At 38.4% G+C, this 24,043-nt stretch overlaps 1 protein-coding gene across 3 annotated transcripts in view; it reads right to left on the bottom strand.

Annotated features, from left to right (window-relative positions):
• Window positions 1–24,043, bottom strand: part of LOC126109889 (uncharacterized) — a 287,852-nt gene that overhangs the window by 25,939 nt on the left and 237,870 nt on the right. The window contains exon 8 of one of the 3 annotated variants that reach the window (XM_049914976.1): window positions 17,290–17,382. The exons of the other annotated variants lie outside the window; for them this stretch is intronic. Within the exon in view, the coding sequence (XP_049770933.1) occupies window positions 17,290–17,382 (93 nt within the window). The remainder of the gene's footprint in view (window positions 1–17,289; window positions 17,383–24,043) is intronic. 3 annotated transcript variants of the gene reach the window in all.

Genomic DNA, 24,043 nt, shown 5'->3' with positions numbered 1-24,043 from the left:
CAGAAAAGAAAAAGTGTTGCGTTATTTATCGAGTGCCCCTTTGTCTATACCTGACACACCTGCCTTTCTTCGTTATCAATTCCAATAAACATCCCAGTCACACACAAACCATGGAATACTGTCACAGACAGTTTATGATGTAATTGTTATAGGCAAGGATTCTTTTTCTTGTACTGTCATGCTGCTTCCCACTCATTGCCATTTGCCTGTCTGTATGTAAAGACTATTTTGGCCTGTTCCTGTATAGTATACTGAGCCATCACCTCTCAGCACTGCACTACACGACTTGCGTCCACACCAGAGGGAGTTGACAACAGCAGTGAAGCAGATACCCCCATGTACTGATGTACTAGTGCACCACTATCATTGACACCATTATAGCTATCTAGAGAGCAGAGCTAAAACTCTAGTACAGACAGAAAATTTCCACTTAGCTGGTGTGTTATCATGTGCGCTTTCAGTCACTGAAACCTACACTGTCAATGCAACTTTGGAATGCAATTACAGCCATATGTCCATTTGGCATGTTCTTCTCCTTTATCCTATCAGGCGCCATTTCCTGCAATTTTTCCCATTTATGAAAATTACCTTGTATCTGAGTAGCATCCTGAGATAAGGAAGCATCCTGAGATAAGGAAGCAAAAAAGATATGAGAAATGCACAAAAAGGCCAGAGGTGAAAGAAGTCATTACAGAAAAAATCCAAAGGCTGACTTTAGGAGTGAAATCCAGTCTTTTGAATTTCAGGGCTTTATTTTTGTTGGCATATTTAATTTTGGTCTTTATGAATTAAAGCTTTCTCATGGCAGGTTTGGCATCAAGTCTGTTGCAATATTTATTTTTGTTAACAAGTAAGCTGGTAAGCCTGTTTCGCTTGTGTAAGTAGTTGCAAACAGTAAAAGCAACAACACAGCTTCTTGCACCCAGGGATCAATACAGACTTCTTTGCTGCCAGTGTTGCATTCATACAAACTATTCCAACTAGTAAGCAAAAGTGACAGTTAACTGTTGTTCTACTTTTTCTTAATTTTGTAGAGATGTTAATATTTTTTAAGTTACTTTCTTGAGTATAAAGAAAAAAGACATGTTAGTTTCACATAACCCACAGGTGATGTCCACGAAATCCCAGGGTTCCAGGGAACACAGTTTAAGAAATGCTGCACTAAAGAGTCACATCACACCTGTTGAGGAAGACAAAGAAGAATTTCCACATGGGCGGTGGGGGGGGATATCAGAGTTGCGTGTTCGTGGCATACTGAACTTGGGTGAGGAACAGTGACTCAAACCTAGTCTCCTGCATTTCATGAGAGATGATCTTACTGCTGAGTTATCTGAGCACTTCGTGGTCTAATTCAAAGCACACATCCCACTAAAAGTGACATTCGTGCTGTGTTTTTACAGATTTTCGCCATTGTGCTCGAGATAATACAGTAGTGCCTGAGAAAGGTAGGAAATACATCATGTACACACAGTTTAAACAAATATCTCATACTTGATTTTCTGTTTATAATATTTTTGCATGCAATTTTTTGTTTTCTAGCAGTTATTAAATATTTGAAGTAAAATTATAATTTTCTTATTGTTGTTCAAATGAGAATTCATTTTATGCTTTACTGTGCTAAGAGGTTTGGAAAAAAAATGTGTCAAATGCACTTGAAAATTTTCAAAGGTCATTTATGGTCAGATGTCATACTTAACAAACTGACCTTACTTCATAATGTTACATTCCATCCTGGATATTCCATGGTTTGACCTTATTTCGTCTATAATATAATTTGCAAACATAAAGTTAAATAGAACTATAGATAGAACATACATGCTTGCAGGCACCTTAATTTTAAGTGGTGTGCTGTATCAGCACTTGTTCCATGCAGCATGCCACTTTGCTGCATGCTCTACTAGTATAATGCATCAAGTGCAGATGGCATCCCTACTTGTTCCTCTGTTCTCTTTTCTGTGTAACATGCATGGTGAAGGTAGGTCCAGTAAGAGATGTATATGCATGGTGCCAGCAGTGTTTTAATGTGAAGCTCTGAAACCCTCACAGCAGTTATAACTCAGTGATACCAAGATCGAATTCCTATATATCTCTACAGCAAAAACAGTAGACATTTCTAAAAATAATTATAAATCAGCAATGCAATGCTACGCACAATATGCAATAATTTTACTTTTCTGAGGCCTGAAAATTGTAAGAGAAGATTTTAACTTAATGTGAGAGGAAGATAGTTCATCCATTGTCTCCACAATGCAATCAGGCTATTTTCACAAATCAAATGATGGTATAGTTTTAAATAATGTTTTCCACAACAGTGGAATCACTACAGACACTTCTGGAATTCATTACTCAAATTTGCACTGTCAGTCTTTAAGAGCAGCATCTGCATAAGTACATCATTCAGGTTAACTATTAATTTTTTATGTAATAGTGCAACTACCAGAACTTAGTGAGTGACTTGTGTGGACTATTGTCCATTATTGATTCAAACTAGTGTAAAGCAATCATTAAAAAATAAAAGCTATTGAATTACTTGGATTACAGGTAAAACTGACTTGCTGATTGATTACCACATAACATTTAAAATTCTTATTTCCAGAGTTGGAGGTAAAAATCCCAACACTCTGAAATTCTGACAAATGGGGATTGTTGTCTGCTGTCAGTATCACCTGCATCTTTTGCATTAATGTATGGGATGAGTAGAAAGTCATGTATCCCTGAAAGCAAAACTTAAGAGATAGCTAACAAGTATAAGTATACCACTATTAGAAAGCAAAAAGTACAATTAGCCTTCACTTATCTTGGTGTTAGACGGAAAGATGTTCTGGGAAATGATAGAAGTGAGTGAACAAAAGTCTCTCTTTGTGAAGTAGTAATTCAAAGACTCTTGTGGGAGTAATCATTCATGCATGCAAAGCCTTTGAATTATGACTTGTCAAGAGAGCAATATTTTTTCTTGAATTTACCAGACATATAATTTAAAAGAATGAGATTTAGTTTGTATCTTAATTTGTAAATAATTTTTTGAGCAGTCAGTACACATATATGTTTGTTAAGTATGCTTTTTACTTTAGTGTTAAAATAAAAAAAATCACATTTAGAAGGTAGTTTAGACCCATGTCAACTGCAGTATGGTATTAGGAAAGACAATAAGGCCAGGTAAGTGAAGAATATTAATAGACTGAATAACAGCAAAAGGTTACGTGTGCATGATATAGTATGAATGGGAAATTAGATGACAGGCAGAATACTGAAAAAATTGAAATTCATATATCTCTGTTTTCTACTGAGCTGCCATAAATGGTTTTCTACATTTGTCTAAGTAGATGTCTGCTTGAATCACTGACTCTACGCCAGAGACACAACACACAGAACAAAGTTTAAATGATTCACAGATATGTGGTATATAGAATTTTCATCCCACAGGGCAAATTATGTTTGTGATGGCAGAAAGCATACCCAACAACAAAATAAAAATTATTGCCATATCAATAGGGATTGCTCTCTGATATGAAAACGTTTCTGCAATATCTAAACTGTGTCAGATTTGGACTTGCGGGCCAAAGCCTTGAAAAGGCAGTTTGCAGCACATACAGAATTAGTGAGACTAAGTGTTATGTGTTACCTCCTTTATGGTGTCTGGACGATTCTACCATGCAGTTAATATGGGTGTCTCAGTTCTTAAGGGATTTTCCAGTGAAAGCCAAAGAATGAGATTGAACACCCAGTCTAGCAAGCAATCAGTCTACGAATTTCATTGCAGTATAAACTGTGCTGGAGAAAGATTCATTCTGGATAATGTAAAGGAACTGAAACACAGTGTTAGAATAGAAGACAAGGATTGCAAGGGCTGACAGAAGTGATAAGGTTTTGCATGAGTAACACACACACACACACACACACACACTAGTGTGTATAAACTAGAATTTTCTGTTATATAGAAAAAGAGTATTTTCTGCTGTGAATAATGAGAGACTCAAAGAAAGAGGAAACAACATAGTAGACATGCAGATCTCAATTGTGTGTGCACTTTCATTGTGGGCAGAGTGAGGATTGCTATGTAACATTGCAAAGGTAGACTTTAGGCCTTGTTTTGCAGGGTAGAGCTCGTAAACACCATCAAGAAGGTAAAATGTAAATCTCAGTTTCAGCATTGTGAAATACTGAATGTGTCACAATGTATCAATGCTTTGGCATTATTTATGAGCTACAGGAAATGTTTGCGATAGTTTGGTGAAGAATAGCAACTCGGGTATCTTGATTTCACTGCTTGAAAAATCCAGTAGTAACTGCAGAGGCTACAGTTATCTCAGGATTTTGAGTTAAGCAATCGAATGTTTATTGGAGGTTCAGAGAAATTTGTTTGTATTCCAACAGGCAATTGGTACAGGGTTCTTCTTTGTGGATGGTAAAGCCTTTGCTCGTCAAGCTGATCTGCTGGAGGATCTCCTTGGATGCATGGCACTATCCACCTCATGGGCACATCATTGGTGCTTCCAGATCTATGCCCTATGAGAGAATGTCTGGAATGCATAGGGAAGATGAAGTGTAGTCTATCAGTCAAAGCAATGACTTTTCAGGATTTCTGTTTATCTGGAATTGTACTTGAACCATCTTCTCACAAAGAGCATGTCACATCACTGTGGAGCCTGTGTGCCTCCTGTGGGTAATCATATCCCCTGTTAACCGATCTGCTGTTGGGGAAGAGATTTTACAATTTTGTTACTTTTTTGTAATGTGTCTTCTGGGATTCTGAACTTTCCAGTTTACGATATATATTCTCTTGTATTTGTTATTATTTGTAATTTCTGGATTTTAGTGCATGTGCCAGGTTAATATCTTGTTCTGACCTCTCTGAGCTCAGCTTTCTATTTTGACAAGTCGTTTCAGGCCGGCTACTTTTCTCAGTACAGCCACCCTCCCTCTAATCCTACCTTCCCTGCCCTTCTTTAAACCTAGGCAATAGTCTGTTTCAAATGATTCTCACAAATGCTCAAAAAAGATGATAATAAGAATAAATAAAAATTACTGAAACAGAATTTCTGCATGTTATTGACACCTAAATTAATGTATATTGGCAATATTTTGAATCTACATTTGTAACACATGACATTCACTGTAAAATGAATACACAAGTGAGCACACAGTATTATTGACTAAATATAGGTAAGTATCGATATGGAAGAAATAACATTTCACCTCCCCTCATATGTCACATGCTTTGGAGTTACACCCACGTCTGCGGGACACAAACCAACCCTTTGTGTAGCTAGTAGCACAAAAAATATCCTGCAGTTCTGTAAAAAGTTTACTGATAAGGAGGCAATGAGAAGGAGTAATCTTTTTGTAAGATGATCTGTGTCAACAGATTGTGAGAAACATTCATGTTTATACGTTGAACATAAGAAGTGGAAACCATTCCTGTGACTTGATATTTCATTGCTTTTAAAATATCAAATTTTGTCAGATGAATATGATACATGTCATGTGAAGAGAACATCAATTAATTTAAGAACCTGTTTATACCTGTGCATTTAAATTCATGTTTATTTTTAAAATTGTTTATCACTTTTGAGATAAAATTATGATGTCACTTAAGCAGCTCCCAGTATGAATGGAATATTTATAAACACCTGCAATACTTACACTACAAGCAGACTGCCTAGAAATTAAAAGCTCATAACCTTAAATAAGTCAAATGCATAAATGCACTAGCAAAGCTGTAAAGCAGCAGTAGAAGCTGGCGCATTGAGAGCCTTTTCTGAGAAGCAGTTTGTGGTCAGAGATAGGCCTCTAATGCCTGAAGTATACTGACCTAACTCTACTCTCTGAAGCACGGCAAGTGGGCATTGCACAACAGAAGGTACTGTAATAAAACAGTAGTATTGCTTTCTTGAAGTAAAAAAAAAAAGGTAAGTTTGGGCACTTTAAAATGAAAGGACCCTTGTACATGTGTGTATGGTGTGTTCATGAATATGTGGTGTTTATGTGATGTGCAATTTTTTTTACTGTGAGTTTAAAGAGATATTTCAAAATTTTATGAAATGACATTGTTCTAAGTTCTGTTTTTGGTTTACTAAATGTATGATTTAAAATGACTGTCATAATGTTTACTATACCAATAAGGAGTGCACACCAGAAACAATGTGAAACAGTTATCGCATTTTGTTTGCACCTTTCATCATAAAATGTTGTGGCACTTTATACCTTAAACTATTTATTTTTAGGGTCAAACTTCTGTCATTTTCTGGCTTGTTTTGCAGTACTATATTGTGCTTTATATTTTCATCAAACACAGCTGTCTGCCCCATGTATATGAGACATTTTACTGATTCTGGTGCAAATTAAATATATTAGTAATTTTTATTCTCTTCTAAATGTGATGAGAAAGCAACACCAAGCTATGTGCTTTGTGGGACTGGATTGACAGTTGTTTCAAGAGCTGAGTATCGAAATCTGAATTTTATAACCAGGCGGTAATATACAGCTGAAGGTTAAATGGAGAAAACGACAGGCTTGGGAAGGGTGTGGAGATGTAAAAGAAAAATTATCTGTCAAGGCATTTTGATCGAGATAAATTTGTAAAGTGCAAGGCATGGAAAACAGCAAACAAGTAGATCCAATAAACGAGATTTGGAGGAAGTTAGCATAATTAGAAAGGCAAATTATTAGCCAGAGAAAGCAACTGTCTGAAAAAAGCAGGATTTCTTGATTTTTTTTCAAAGTTATTACCTTTACGCAATTCACACTTTTTGCTTTAGAGTGCCCATATATTACTGGTGAACAAATCGGCTTAATGTAGCACATTCTTAAATTTTATAGGTTTCAGTTTCACCTAACATTTGCTTTCCATTTTGCTAAAGACTGGAAATAGTAGAACATTGGCTCCTCTCTTTCAATGTCAGCAGATCTATGTGCCATTCCATTTCCCCCTTCATGTCCACAAGATATGGCCCTTTTCTTTTCATTTGTTACTTACAACTTTTAGTTACAGCCTATATGTATAGGTGATCCAATTATATCATTCAGATGAGTTGCTGGTATTAATTTGACTGAAGTTGATGACTGTTGCAACAAGACAAAAGAAAAGCAGAGCTTCATACTCTCTATTATTTTCCTGCAAACTGGAGGAAGCAATATGTCGGGTCAGCACATCAGCTTCACAGCACAGCCACAGCTGCAAAAATGCTTCTGATCTGTTACTCTGGCAATCAGCCATGGCAGCTACTGTTAGATGCTCAAGCTAAAATAATTGTTGGACAAAATCTTCTCAGTGACAAAGCCACTTGAAATTTGATTTAGAACTTAAGCTTTTCGTGAAGACTATTGCCACCGTCACCCACGGTAAAACTCACTCCTAGGTTTTTGATGTTGTCCTCCATATATAGAAGAGGACAGGAAACTTATGGAAATCAGTAGCTGGGTGCTTATAAGTGTATATGGTACTAGTAGCCAGAAGATGCTGGCATAGTTACTGCTAGAAAAAAATCTACTCACCAAGCGTCAGCAGGAAAATACACATATAAAATGTATTATTTATGCAAACTTTTGGAGCCAGTGGCTCCTTCTACTGGCAGAACGGTTGAAGGAGAAGGAAGCAAGATGAAGGAAAAGGACTGGCGAGGTTTAGGACGCTGAATTGGGGGGACTTACCAGACTGGATGAGAAGGAGTCTTTCTTTCTCATGACGTCTGTTAAGTCTCCTCTGATCTGGGACTCTGGACGACTTTTCTGAACTCTACACCTTTTCCCAAACACCACCAGTTCTTTTCCTTTGCTCCTCTTCCTTCCCCTTCAGTCTTTCTATCAGAAGCAGGAGCCACTGGCTCCAGAAGCTTGCAAATATAATGCCTTTTATATATGTGTTTCCTGCTGCTGCATGGTGAGTAGATTTTTTGTCTATCCAATTAACTGCTCTCCTTCATAAAGACTTGTTACTCACAGTAGTCTTCATTAACATAGATAGATGCTTTGTGCTGTCCTTGAAATTAACTCTTGAATTTGAAACATGTCAAGAATGCAATGTTACATCAGTTTCTTCATGTGCAGTCACTATTGTTGTCTCTGAATACTGTTCTTCTTTTGACTTAACGAATGAAATTGATACCTCATCTGCACAGTTTGGTGGATGGCAGCAGCAGAAAATCCAAATTTTGGGATCACTTGAGTTTTTGCTAAAGAAGTGCATAGTCATGCCTTAGCATTGTGAATTTGTCTAACTCCTCCTTCCACAGCTATTGGTTCTCCGTGTCTGTGTTGTTGTCCAAATTACTTCTCAGTAGGAATTAATTAAAAAAATTAATTGAAATTTGAGAAAATAACTTAAAGTGAGGCTTTAGGGAACTCATTTAATGTTGCTTAGCAATGGCTACTGTATGTGTGGAGACTAGTTACGATCCCAAAAAAGGTCACAATTGATGGAGGGACAATGGATGTGTCACCATTATTTTTAATTAATTAGACAGAGAGAATTACAGGTGACACTATCTTGTTACTGCTAATACTCTTTCCACAGATATTCAAATTGCCAAGTTCCCATTGTTACATCCCATAAGCTTTCTGTCCTCTCACTATAGAGACTATAGAGGACAGTCATAACTCCGATATAAGATTTACATCTGATGACAGATGCAATGGAAGTCATTTAAAGATTGGGTTGTACATATGACTTGGTGCAGCTCAGCCAATGAGAAGATTTTATTCTTGTAGTCTGCAGAAAACAACAATGAGGTCTGATATTCTTCCTGTAAATTTAAACCCAATTTTACTTATTTATTTATTGTTCCGTGGGACCAAATTAAGGAGTGAGTGAAAGCTGGTAACTCTTGGGAATAAGCTTATATTGCTAACAACAAATGACATTAAAGAAAATACATACTGTGAGGGCAATGTCAGAATTCCCAGGCTATTGAATAGGGGTCGACAAGAGGTTCTCGAACTTACACCACATATAGCTCGAACAGCCCATTTTTGAGCCAAAAATACCCTTTTTGAATCAGAAGAATTACCCCAAAAAATAATACCACACGACATAAGCGTATGAAAATATGCGTAGTAGACTACTTTTCATGTTGAACTGTCACTTATTTCAGATACTGTTCTAATGGTAAATAAAGCAGCATTTAATTTCTGAACAAGATCCTGAACATGGGCTTTCCACAACAGCTTACTATCTATCCGAATGCCTAGGAACTTGAACTGTTCCGTTTGTTCATTAGCATTACAAATTAACGAGAAGATGTTCAATAGACACACAGAGAAACCTAACAGCATTTTCAATATGTTAAATTTTATTATACAGTAATTCAGTGCATATTGCACACTTTTGTCTTTGCAACAAAAGCAACTACAGTTTTGCATGTCTTCTGAGGTATCATGCTTCTTTGTGGTTCAGTGTTCTAATATTTAGAAAGATAATGAACATTTAAATAAAGAAATATGTAAGAGGAGAGTTTGCCATGCCATCGCCCAGTAAAATCACCCCATTCTAATTCATTTGACTATGTGTGTCAGACAAGCACTCGCTTTGTATCAAGATGCAAGTTTCTCTACGTAAAACTTCTGAGAATTTGGAAAAAAGAGTCAGCTTGCTTGACAGATCCATAAAGCAGTAACATAAGTTTTGAGCACCTGCGGCAATACACAGTGTGAGTTACTTGAACAGTTTACCTCTGATATTTCCAGAACCACAAAAGATTTTGAAAAATAGGAATCAAAATTAAGGGCCTCATTGTCACAATGAGATCATTAGAGATTGATCACTGAACAGGCACTTTGAGCACCTTCCTTGCAAATATGATTCCAGTTTATTAACCACTGCACCACCTCATTTGGTCCAAAAATATTGAAATGAGATTTATAACTACTGATGATATGCAAAGGGATGAGCTTTTTTGTGCAGTCACAGCTCATGATGTTTTTACGTGTAAACACAAATAAGGTCAGAGTATGACAGAGAATACTGAATTGAGCAAAATTTTCCAGTTTACATTATGTTGGAAGTGCATTATATAGAGCTACAACCAAAAAACAGAGTCTGTCAGTGTTGAACATGCTGAAGTTTGTCCAGTAAGCAAATATGTTTGAGTGTTTTGATCACATTTACTGATATACTGAACTTGTTAGAGTAAAAGTTCATCCATGCTCTCTGTATATAGCAGAAATTAAGATATGTGACCTTCAGCTTTTATTATTAATAACATTGTACCATACAGCACCACACCTTGACTGCCTTACTGCAGTACTGTTTCTGCAAAAACACAAAAAAATTTGTGTCGAATATAACCAGGTATGGATAGGAATTTAGTTTCCCTAGCTTTGATATTCAGCTGAAACCATTGTCTTCAGCTAATTTAATTGGTAACTGCACTTTGTAGCATAACAAGTAGTAGTTATGGCAAGTTAGTTTAAATGCACACACTTCTGCACAGTCATCACTGACTGTCTTTGTTTCATGGTCTTAGCATTTCTGACCAGTGGTTGTTTGGAAAATTTTGCTTGTTTCAGCATCGCCCACCCTGCTGTGACCTTATAACCATATTCTTTCCTTCATCCTGTATAATGGATGTCCCAAGAGGGGTGGTCAATATTCAGGGATATGACAGGAACGTGCATTTGAAGCAAAACTCTTCGTATGGATGTATGCCCTATTCTGAAAGGTATCTGAGATAGAACACATTTAATGAACATTTGGTTTTGGGCTAGTGATGTGATTTGTTTTTGGGCTTATGGTGTGCATGTATGTGTCTTACCCACCCAAACTCTTTGATGTTCTATTCTAACCCAATCTATATCATTGCTTTCATCCTCTTTGTTAAGGATGTCTTTCTGCCAGTAAACTAGCCCATTGAATGCACAGCTGTCCACATTGCATCATGAGTGAAACAGTGCAAGGGATTGAGAGACAAGCATTGGTTAACTGTGTTCATACCCACACTTGCTACATATGTACACTAATGAAGAATATGGAAATATGGAGTATGTTTATGGCTTCTGCAATGGTGGTGTTCTTGTTGCTGTCAAAGAATACCGTTGGCACTTCCTGACACATCGAATTCCTGATTGTAGACTGTTTACCAGAGTTTTTAGCATATTGCGTGAAACAGGTATTCTTTCAAGTTCCCATTTTTCTTCTGAGCATGTAGTTCAATAACCTGCACAGAAACAGCAACACATTGTTGAAATGGTGCAATGTAGTTGTACTACCAGCACACGGTGACTCTGCGTGTATCAGTGTCCCAGGAACATGTGTGTGTTGAATATTACATGCGGAAAACTTATACCCATTTCACATAAAGCTTGTTATAATGTTTACTAACTGTTGTACATGTGTATAACACAGAAAATAAATAACAATATACGTTAAATGTGTTCTGTCACAGAAACCATTCAGAATAGGGTGGATATCCATTTAAAGGTTTTTGCTTCAAACGATAATTTCCATTACATCCCTGAATATTGACCATTCGTCCTGGGGTACCCTGTATATAGTATCAGTATAGTCAGAATAAGAACTGAAGAGAGGGAGGTGGCAAAGGAAGTAGCCTAACAGGAGTGGATAGAATAGGCATGGCTTAAGTGGTACAGACATATAATAGAATACCAAGAAATATGCATGAACTGAACCTTCAAGGTAAAAGACCCAGGGATAGTTGGCTGGAAGGAGTGGACGAGAGTATTTGGAGAAAAGGAGAGGACTGGAACATGGTGGTGATAGAGTGGTGATGGGAGGATGGAGAAAAATGGTGGGCTTATGTACAAAACAGACCCAGCTGGTGACTGAAAACTGTTCCTGGTGCTGCTGATGATGAAGGCATTCGCATTGTTGTTGTTGTTGGTTGTGATGATGAGCATGAAGATGATGATGATATTCCAGCAGCTGTGATTTAAAAAAAATATAGTAAAGGAATTTAATGGCACCTGAAAGCCCTCAGAAAGTGAAGTATACTGATATGGCTGTTGGCATGTTACTGGACTGCCTGTTTGGACATATTATATGGGTAATAGAGAAGAATGTTTTTGATGACAGTCTTGTCCTTAATATTCAACACAGTCCTAATCCTTCCCTCCCTCCCACTCCCCCCCCCCCCCCCCCCTCCTCCCACATTTTTTTTTTTACAGTTTCACTGCAAATCATATGAAACATCACATCACAGAGATGCTGAAAAACCTAGACATCAGCTATTCTTTGAAAGCCGACTTAGGAATTTCCAAGAAGCAGCATTAAGTGAGGAACCTAGAAATATACTACATCCCCTGCATATTGCCTGTATTGGGACTGTGAAGATAAGATTTGATTAATTACAGTGCACACATGGATATGTAAGCAATTTTCTTCCCACACACTATGTGAAAAAGGGATGGGAGGGAAACCCAATTTGTGTACAGTGGAGGAAGTATTCTCAACCATAGACTTTTTCGCAGTGATTACATAATTGGAAGTGGATGTAGATCAGTGCACTCTTCATTTTGAGGGCTCTTGAATGCTATAAAAATGATTATCAACATTGATTATCAAGCAAAATAATCATTCCTTTATATATTATCAGATGTAAAAACTTTGTTTCAATATCTTCAGTGGTTTCAGCAATATTTTAGGTTAATGGCTTAAGTTGCTCATCCTGTAAACGACAAGATTCCTTCAAGTTGTTATGGCAGAGTGAAAAAGGACCACAAAATTCTAAGAAGAGAATTTTAGATTGTGAAATTGCTTTATAAATCATATTCAGGATGCCCCCCCTCCCGCTCCCCCCCCCCCCCAAAAAAAAAAAAAAAAAAAAAAAAAAAAAAAAAAAAAAAAAAAAAAAAAAAAAAAGCAATGCGTGTTCCAATTCATTTTGGTGTCTGAATACAGAAAGTATGGAACCCTTTAGTCATCTGTGTACTGCGGAAGGACAGCCTGAGGCTAATAATGTTCCTGTACATAAACTTCATTCCTCAACACACAACCCTTGTGTGCATTCTACTGTGGATCTTGTGTGGTCTGCCAGTGCAGTAACATTGTTGACAACAGTGCAACATGTACCAGTACAAGCTGCGGGAATGACTGACATGGTGGTTGCATAAGGCAAAGCAGACTGCAGTGGGAGACCTGCTGCAAGATTGTATGTGAAAGGTTTTCCAGACGGACATACCCCACATCATTTTATGTTTGCAACCATTGAGAGATGCCTCAGAGAAGCCAGAAAGTTTCTGCCTCAGGTGTGTCCATTGTACATAAAGTAGTAGCACTTTGTGCTTTGTACTTGCAAATACTATCCCCAGTGTACTGTTTGTGCCCTAGTAGGTGCCAAAATGTGATGTGGGTTATCCACGTTCAATTCAAACACTGTATTTGGAGGCAGGTGTACTGACGATGTTCGAAGAGGACCCAGCCACCAGCACATGGTGGGTGGCACAGACACTACACATGGGTAAAAGTGCCATGTGGCATGTTGTCCATGAACTCTGGCTCAATCCGTATCATCTGCAGGAATTCCAGGTATTATGGAAGGAGGACTACACGTGACAGGTATATTTTACGCAGTGATATTTACAACAATGCATACTCCAGTCATATTTTCTGAGCTAGGTGCTGTTCATGGATTAATGAATGGTTATTAGACTTGCACAACATGCATGTGTGAATGGATGAAAATCCATGTACGCAGGTGATTCAACATCATTAACACAGAATCGGTATTAACATCTGGGTTGGTTTAATTGGTGACAATATCATTGGCCCATATCTACTGCCAAACAGCCGGCTGTTGTGGCCGAGCGGTTCTAGGCGCTCCAGTTTGGAACCATGCTGCTGCTACGGTTGCAGGTTTGAATCCTGCCTCAGGCATGGACATGTGTGATATTCTTAGGTTAGTTAGGTTTAAGTAGTTCTAAATCTAGGGGACTGATGACCTCAGATGTTAAGTCCCATAGTGCTCAGAGCATTTTGAACCATTTTTACTGCCAAACAGACTAACAGAACCAGTTTACCTCACATTTATTAAGGATGCATATGCTATTGAATGAAGTGACACAAAATGTTTGGATGGACATGTGGTAGCAACATGACAGAGCTTCCACATACTTCAATGTCAGTGTGTGGAATCACCTCAGCGTTGCATGTCCCAATCAAGGGATTAGGGTGAACTGCTTCTGTGGTCAGTATGGTTGTCAGATCTGACACTTCTCATCTATTTTCTGTGGGGCACTATGAAGAGTAGGGCATAAGGCATAGTTGTAACATCAGTGGAGGACATTATTGCTTGGGTCCATGGAGTGATTGAAATAGTTCAAAGACAACTACATGTATTGTCTCTTGTGCATGAGGCTCAGAATCACCAATGTAGGCTCTGCAGTGATATAGGAGGTATGCAGTTCAAAGACCATTTGTAACACAGACAGCAAAATGTACTACTTGTTTTGAATTTATTGACGTAATGCGAAATGCAAACCCATATCAGTTTTCGGCACTCTCCTCTGCACAAGCCATACATTTCCATATATGGGTTCCTTCTTGAAAACTGATCAATGTGCCTTCCTGCACAACATACTAAGTGGCCAGATATAACACAATGATAGGAAAACAAAATAAAATGTTAGATACATAACACCCAGGAATTGGTTTGTTAAGGCTTGTTTTGAATGAATGTAGACAAGTTGTCTGAAACTGGCACAGTGCTTGAACTACAGACAGGACACAATTTGTAAGCACACAGGAAAGGCCAATGACTGAAATTCGGCTCATTATTGATGCTTTTGTTGCTATTAGAAAAGATTCTAGATTTCATTCCAGATGAAGCAGCAACATTTCTCTGAGTTGCAATTGTATTAAAATCTGAAGCATTATTAACGACAGTCACATAGACACACACATGCTTGTATAGCACTGTTGGTCATGCCAGTTCTCTGCAGTTTGGCAGGGTTGCAAAACATGGGAAAGACATCACACCAGGAATGAAATCACCCAAGAAATTCAATGTTCTGCTGTTTTTCTGCTTCATAACAAAACTACTGCCTATATACTGAGACTGAGTAACATTTTTCATCTGAATTGAGGTTATTGTGATAAAATCTCTTACAATGTAGATAGACAATATTTATTCTATGCTATTTCATTTCCCATTAATTAGTTATATATGGATGAAAGTGACTGTATGCAAGTTGAGTCAAAACACTGCTGACACACTTTTGAGGATGATCTGAATTCTTTTGGAGTGTTTTGATGTAAGGTACCCATACTCTCCACTGGCTCATTACAAATTAATGAATGATGTTCATTGCCATATTACCACTGGGACTGTTCTGCAGTCAGAATAACTCTGAAGCAATACAAATACATGTGATACAGCATGGTACATGTGATGTTTGTAAAGAAAACGTTGACAACACAGTTAAATGTGCTAGTAGCAAAGGGAGAAACAAGGTATTTAACTGTCTTGCCAACAGGAAGTACCCGAGTCAGTTGAAAAATTTGTGCAAGTATTCTAGGTACTGTACAGTTAAAAATAGAACTAACACAAAAATGTATAATGAGGTACAGGACATTAAAGATTCATTATTTTCAGTCAATCAGATAACCACCTAGATCAATATCTAAAACTTTGTGTGTATAATTCAGCCTCATCCTGAATGTTCATTCTCTCTCTTTGTTTTGGTTGTTTTGGTAGTATTGGATTACCATTTCTCTAGTGGCAGAAGTTCACATAAACAACAGCTGATCTAAGTATATTGCTCTACATAGAGATATCTCATTTTCTGAAACTGTAAATTAGTAATTCAGTTCCAGCCATAACAGATTTCCTTTTTCACCAACGAAGTTATCACTTTTCCAATTTCTTCCTCGAGAACTTGACAAGAATCAGAAAATATAGATTAAGATTTCCACATAAATTTTTGGAATGAATTCTTCAGTATTATCTGTAACCTATTGCTTATTTTCTGTTCATTTTGTGATCAGGTAGTTCTTGAAACACAGTAATGTGAAGGAACGTGAGTTGCCTACCTCTGTTTCCATTGACAAAGAGAAACTATCTGAGCGTCGGTAGTGAAAGAAAGGGAACAAGTTGAAATGAACAAAGAAATGTGAAGTTTTGGCAAGTTGCCAGCTAAGTACTCACAGTAACATCTTCTACCTTGTTGGCATATTCTTTGCTGAAGAAGCACACCCAATATAAAAGCAAATGTAGTAGTTGGATGGTTGTGCTACCAGCTCTTTGGTTTATTATGTGCTCACTTGCTTCTCTTGTAAACAATGATTTTCACACACCTTGATAAAGTAATACAAAAATATATTTGAAAATTCAACTGAAAGGCAAAAGAAAATTAAAAAATACTACTGCAAAACAGTGAAGTAGTGGTTAATAACTGATGGAAACTTAGAAATGTGGTAAGAAATGCACATTTCAATTTTATGTGGAATTAAGAGAGTAATTAACAAAACCATAAATGAATCAGATCAAATTTGTTGCACAATACTCCATTCATTTGAATAAAAGTGATACATTTTGTAACATTGCAGGCAGATATTGTTTAAAGTTGCACGCTTCGCTGTGCTAAAACAAAATAAGAAAGAAAGTACTATGAATCATTGACACATACATTCAAAAACTGCCTAGATATCTAAAGGTGCTTCTGCCATCTAATAAAAAAGAAAAAAATGGCATTTAACAGCAATACAAAATTCTTAACATCTGCGTAATGAGTGCTAAAAAACAATCTGAATTTTTGCTAGAAACAGCTTGATGCAATGACGGCCCATTTCTTTTGTATGCAGCCTGCCCATACTTTATGCTGTGCTATCAAAGGAAGCTGCAAAATTATGATAAAAACATCAGGAATGAGCAATCATAGCTTTATTATCAAACAATTCTTCTATTTCTCTAGGCAAAATTGTTGCATATTTGGATAAATGAATGGAAAAATATTGTAATCCCACTATAATGTCTATAAACTAAAAATCTATGGTGAGCTACAGCACGACAATGAAGCAGTGGTTGATAGCTATGTGAGTGAAATGTCATTTGTGATCATTTCCTCAGGAACAGCCCAAGGTGAAACAAAAGTGACAGTAGTAGCCAGCACATTCAAACGGTCCTTTGGCAGCATGAAGAAGCTTCTGTTGCCTAGAATGAAGTAACTGCACATCCAAATGGAAGTTCAGGCAGGAAACTTGATGTGAGATGCCGCACATCTCTGAAACAGCTGCTCACAACTTCTAGGAGCACGGTGCTGGCACTTGGATAGGAGCAACTTCTACTTATCCATTAGAAGATGATGGCAGCTTATCTACTGTTGATGGGTTTCTGTTAGTACCAAAGGAAGGCGTCGGTGACGGCGGTCGCAGAGATGACATGCTGGGCTGGCGGCTCGCTACCAGGTAGGAGTGGCGCCGGCGTGCTGCATCACCTGTTGAGTGTCAGACTGGATTGAGCAGTCCGCACTTTGGAACCTCGAGTGGCAAAAATGTGTGATGGACAGAGATATGAACTGAGAACCCAGATCTTTGGCTTTTACAAGCATGTTATCAATGGTCTACCTGAGGATACTTGTAGACCTAATGCCCAGTTTCATCTTACCTCTACTACTCTGCTACTATAACTTCCACAGATTCTTGAATATTGACAAGCATCCTTGAGAGGTAGGACAGAGTACAAGGTGACTTAGTTACAATGCAGTGTTAGTTCCATGAATAAATACAGGGTGTTCGGAAATTCCTGTTACAAACTTCTAGAACTTGTAAAGGAGAGTGAGTGCATATTCTTTTGAATAGGAACCCATGTCCAGAAATGTACCATTTCCATTCTATGACTGTTTCAATTCAGATGTTTAACTCATCCACTTCTGTCTGAGGAACTGAATTTGGCACGATGCAGTACAATTATTAAGTATCAATTCTAAAGGAAGCGTAATGAAACAACTGTTTATCACTTAAGCACATTTGTTTGTATTAACACTTAACATTACGTGTTTACATTATTCCAAAACAAAAAAGACCCCAGCATGCTGTACATTCAGATGGTACTGATGCATTACAGCAGTGGCTCGATATGGTGACTACCAACATTGTTACAGACATTGTACCTGTACATGGAACACACTCTTCATCCCACCTGGTGTCTCTTCAGTTTCTAGTGCATCGGCCAGAACATATGCCAGGAGTCCAGTAAATTAAAATTTTCGTACGCCCCCACAAGAAGTAGTCTGTAGGATTTAAATCTGGCAACTGCGGTGACCATGTGGCTGGACCATCTTGGCCTATCAGTCTTTCACAGTATCATCTGTTGAGATGTCTCTGAACTGAGCGTGAGAAGTGAGGTGGGCAACATCATGCTGAAACCACATTTCCTGATGGACATTCAATGGCACAGCTTCCAAGAATGGATTCAGTACATTTTGTAAGAAGATCAAGTGTACAGGACCAGGTAGCCTGAGAGGAAGAAGGTATGGTCAATCATATGACTGTTCAAAATACCTGCCCATACATTGATACCAAACCACTTCTGAAATACCCGAACATGTGTGGCACAAGGGTTTTTGTCTGTCCAGACATAGCTGTTTCATGAATTTAGGACACAATCCCTACTGAACTGACATTCATCTGTGAATAGAATTTGATGTGGACATGTTACACATCTGAATTGATACCATTGTAGAACAGGAATGGTACGTTCCCGGACATGGGTTCCTATTCAAAATATTATATACTCATTCCCTTCCGCAAGTCCTAGAAGTCTGTAACAGGAATTTCCAAACACACAGTATAGATATCAGAGCATTAGGGAATAGGGGAGTATATGTGAAACCTACATCACAACTCATATGATTTGATAGCTTCCTGCAACTGCTTGTTGCCTCTGAAAATAAGTGGTGATTGACACTCTGTATGATATCCAGGTATGTTCTGATTGGGACTGCTGACTTACTTACCTCATATCTGCATTTCTGTCACTGCAATGACTGTTTGCCATAATTTTGTAACACTTCTCTATATCCAAAAGAATTTGTATGGAAGGGGTAGCACAGGTCATCGAGAATTTGTGAGAGTATGGAAAATAAACCGATATTAACTCAAATTGTCTCTACTGCATAAGATTCAGTGTGGCTTGTTCAGTGGATGATTCCAATAAACAGAAGGATTCAGCAGTGGACACCACAATGTTCCAAATACTGAACTTAGGAAATGGTTTACGCATTTAGAATCATATTCAGTTTAATTCTACTATCCTCACTTCTTCCATTTCCAATTGCATCTTAACATCAGATATGGCTTTTGCCACACCACACTAGGCCACCCAAGTTTAGGAAATCTGTTTACACACTTCCTTTGTCTTTACCAGTCTGTTACCAACATATAATGGCTTCCCATCAGTCTAAGGCTTACTGAAGGCCATACCAAAGGTGTAGGAAGATAGGCACCTGCAAAGTGTCCAGACACAGAAAGGGTGCAAGAACTGAATGAGAAATATACCTAGAAAGAAAGACAGTTTAAGAATTAATTGAGTGAGACACTTAAGTTCTCCTATCCCTTGTTTATCTATCTTCTGCTTACAAAAAGAAGCCTTTTCCTCAACACACAGCTGTAAACAGTCATTGTCTCTGAGTTATTTCTATAGTGTCATTGTATTCAAGTACCAAAAGAAGAAATGACTACTGCCAAGCAGACATCTTTTGCTAACATGATTTATGGAGAAATAGTGCACTTGGTTCACACAGCTGAAGCCTATAGGGCTCGCTCATGTTCAGGATCAGAGTTCTTGGTGCTACTTCTCTATTTTGAAAAGTTGGTGTTGTGCAGAATCAGTTTGGTATGGTTTTGGAGTCATCAGTGATAAGAATCTATTGCCCATCTCCATTCTAAATAGCAATCTAGTGCATGGCACAAATGTTGTGAGGGGGGGGGGGGGGAGGGAGGGAGGTTATATGCTTATCGTGGCATAACTGAAGCACTGCAGGTGAGCGTGTGTCATAGATAACATTTCATGGGGAGGTGGAGGGCCACAGTTCTGTGACTTCTGAAAAAATAAGGGCGGGCAGAAAGAAAGGGAAGAATACGGGTGAAGTAGGGGGGGAAGAAGAAAGACAGGTAGGAAATGGATTGGATGGGTCTAAAGTAGGAGGGGGGGGGGGGGGGGAAAGGGAATCACGAGGAGATTTAGACTGGAATGTGTGGATCAACAGTTCCATTAAGACCTCCCTTACCCTGATATGGAGATTCTTGTTTCTTGTTTTAGGCTACTAGGTGGAGCCACTCTTGTTTTCCCAAGTGAGGCAATGCAATGAAAGTGGGAAGAGTGTACTTTGTATTGGCTGTTTTGTTTCAGCTTCATACTGACCAACAATGGAACAGTGAAAAAGGAATCACATTATTGTTGCAGTGCTGCTTGGGTACTATGTGTTGTTCCATGTTTTGAATTGTATCATACATAACCGATCACTTCTATGTGTACCTTTTACTCCATTATAAAGTCATTCTGATCTCAATTAACCAGCTAATCAACGAAGAGAATTAAACAAAAAATAGAATGATATTAAGGGTTGCCACCTTTGGCTAGTCAAAAGTCATGAATGTGCCACCATTGGCAAGTCAAAAGTCGGGACAGTGCCACCTTTGGCAAGCCAAAAGGCAGGACACCTCAAACAAAAGGTAGTGCTTAATATATTAAATGTGCAGTTCTTACTAAGATTCTGTCAGTTTTTATCCTCACACCAAAACTAAACTACAAATATCATACTTGAAGCTTAAAATATTTAAAAGTTAATAGTGTTTGCCTTATACACTGGTGAAAATCAGTGGGGTTGGGTATAGAACTTGTAAATGTACTTGTTGTCTCGTGTAGTGGCTTTTAGAAGTCTTTTTTTCGTCTTAGAACATGTTAATAGAACTCTAAGCAGCTCATATTATAGTTTATTTTTACAAGAAGTTCACAATATGATATAAAAAAGTATAACTATAGAAGTAAACCAGAAAAATAGGGGCTTGAGTGTGCCCCACCATACTGATTTGGGGACATGCGACAGTTACAGAAAAGTAGAGACGATACCTACAATATTGGGACAGATCGGAATCCTACTGATGTCAGCAGGAAGGGATAAGGGGAGGGAGGCAGCACAATGTAGAAGTTGGTCCTGGGCACCAGATACTCTGTTGTCTGCACAAACCCATTGGTCACCTGATTGTATCTAAAGGTGTCCATTCACAGCTCAACCAGTGTGGGTGACTCCCTCGCCAACCATAGCCGTGACCTGTTTGTGTGTGGACACCAATATCAACTTGGTTACCCTACCTGCCAGTACGGGTAGAGTGTGTGCTGGCTGGTTGGTGTAAGCAGGTAGGGGTTCACCAGAGGAGCGATGCCCTTACACCCCAGACTCGACCACAAGCTCATTGTCCACACACAAGTGGGCAGATTGAAGCTAACCTGTTCAGTGAGTGGGTTGGTAGATGGGTCAGCCTGTCAGTCTGTGTATGGGGTCCTTAGCCCTTTGGACTTCTGCTCTGTTCATCCCACCACATCCACTTCATATTCCATAACCTTTTACCCCTGAAGTTGCCATCCTCACTCCATGGGGTTGCCGTGTTCCAAATTTCCACATTTCCCACGTGAAACCCGGTGTTAATACCAACCTGAAGTTTGTTTGATCTGAAGATTGTTGCTCATCTGGCTCACTAGAATCAGGTCTCAGATTAGGACTCTTGCATCATCATTTTTTTGGAACTAAAGATTTTTTCCAGGTGGACCAAACAGTTCTAGATTTATCCTCCGCACTCATGCTCTGAGGTTGGCTTTGTTCCTGATGTAAATGTCTACTTTGGAGTAGAGGCTTAAACCTGGCTGGACAAAGTTGGTATGTAGTGACTGAACAATTAGATAATATTAATGTGTTTATTTATTGGGACACCCGTACTTTCAGTGGTTTACGCCACCCTGATACGTTGTTCCTGTTTTGAGTAATTTGCTCAGGAGTTCGATCCCTGAGGCTTCCGTTAGTCTAAGCAATGTGTTAATCTCTAAGGGAGCATTTCACATGGCAGATAACTGGTCCTATAAGTCTAAGATTGGAGTTCATGTTGATGTCCAGAACACAGCTTTGACACACTGCGGAGGTTATTTCTGTGTGTCAGTCTGCTTCGGAGTGATGCAATTTTGCGGAGAGTTCTGTTGACATTGCTTGACAGATTAAGGCTATGCGCTGGACCAGGATTTGGACCTTGACCATTGCTTTTGTGGTCGATTGCCTTGCTGAAAGCACCATCAAAGAGTGCCCCATGGTGTGATATGAGAGCTTGTTTTTCAGTAATTCTTTTCTTGCTGCAAGGTGCCTGAATGACCACTTCAGAAAAATATGGAGAACAAAATAGTTTGGAAAATATGTAAGAGGTACTGACATATTGAAGCTTTAATTCTTGTTTTGAGCCCTCACTCGGTAACTTGATTGACAAGACCATTATCTGTGAAAGGCAAAGGTTTGCGTTCAAGTCACAGGATGCAGCAGTCATCTTTTAGCTTTTATAGTTTGTTAGAAATGGTGCAGTGAGAACCTAGAAACAGTGGAAAACAAAACCAAAACGTTCATGAGAATGTCATCTTGGAAAGACAAAATGCAGTTGGCCAACACACTGAGTCATATATCTTCCATTGTGTTCAAACATCTTGTACAGATGTTAATATATACACCACATAATTTCTAGATGACTGAAACTATGTATGTTAAGTGATGTCTGAAGGTAACAGATTACTAGAGGGAAATGTTATCATCATCATTTTTGTATTACAGTTGACTGCTTGGTTGCTGTCCTTTCCTATTTATGCTGATGATCTATCAAAATACTATGTAACACTGAAGAGAGATTACCTGTGATAGCCTCAATGTGCATTATCTTATGGTGTCATTTGCGTTTCAGTGCCCTAGTAACCTATATTGGACTCAACTATATTTTGTTAATACTATACAGGTGTAGTGTAAGTACAAATGTGAGCTTTCCAGGATTAGATTTGCAAATACATCTCAAAGAAAGTATTTGTGTACCATGGACTTTTGTCCAGTCCTGAATCAGCAGTTAGACAGTTCAACGCCTGCAGCCAGCTCAATACAGCAGCATGAAATATTACCTTCTGACTTAGCAGTCACTACACACAGAGAACTAGGATCATTAACAGAGTTTCTGCAATCATTAGTATCAGTTATAGTATCAGTGCCATAGACTGTCAAGAGAGAGCAAAGTTAGAAATTATTCTATTAGGTATAGAACATCATAGATATGAGAGAAATCAGTTCTTTTGGACATGTCTGACAGAGAAGACACCACTTGTGATGAAGCAGCAGGGACATCTACATGAATAATTAGGGTTGAAGGAAACAGCATGGGAAACAGGGCAATGTAATGGCGAGAGTTGAAAATTTGTGGCATAATGAGAGTCGAACTCAGATGTTCAGCTTCTCTAGAACGGTTGCCTTAACCGCATTGGCAATCCGCACAAGTTTTCCATCAGACCCAAAATTAGGCATTTGGGTTGGATGGAAAGTGTGTCTGGAAGGCTGATGCATTTAAGGCAACCATTCTAGAGGAGTGGAGCATCTGACTTCGACTCTTGTTCTGGAATAATTTTTGAACTTTTTTTTTTTTTTTGCATTTGCATTGCTGCAACCCATGTGCAGCTGGAAGTCATTATAACCTTCCCTTCTCTTTCCCATCCCCTTTCCTTTCCATTCGTTTCACCCTGATTATTCCTGTCATACATCAAATTGTACCAAATTTAAGTAGGGCTTACCATTCTATCACATACTCTTAGTGGCGGCTGGTCATCGTGTGATAATGTGCTACAGCACACTGATAATATTACACTAAAATTATGCCATTTTACTTTGAATGTGATCTAGAAATCACATTAAAATTATGTCATTTCTCTTCAAATGTGAGTGGGAAATAGCACTAACATCACCGCATTTCTCTTCGAATGCATGCTGGTGTGTAAATAAAATGGATGATAATATCGCTGCAAACAGCAACTGTGTAAACCTGAAGAGGCTGAAAAATCACTCGACCAGTTGCAAACAAAGGTTTACG

The sequence above is a fragment of the Schistocerca cancellata genome, chromosome 12 (assembly GCF_023864275.1).
Source record: "Schistocerca cancellata isolate TAMUIC-IGC-003103 chromosome 12, iqSchCanc2.1, whole genome shotgun sequence".
Classification (NCBI taxonomy): domain Eukaryota; kingdom Metazoa; phylum Arthropoda; class Insecta; order Orthoptera; family Acrididae; genus Schistocerca; species Schistocerca cancellata.
This window is presented reverse-complemented; position numbering and strand designations above follow the sequence as displayed.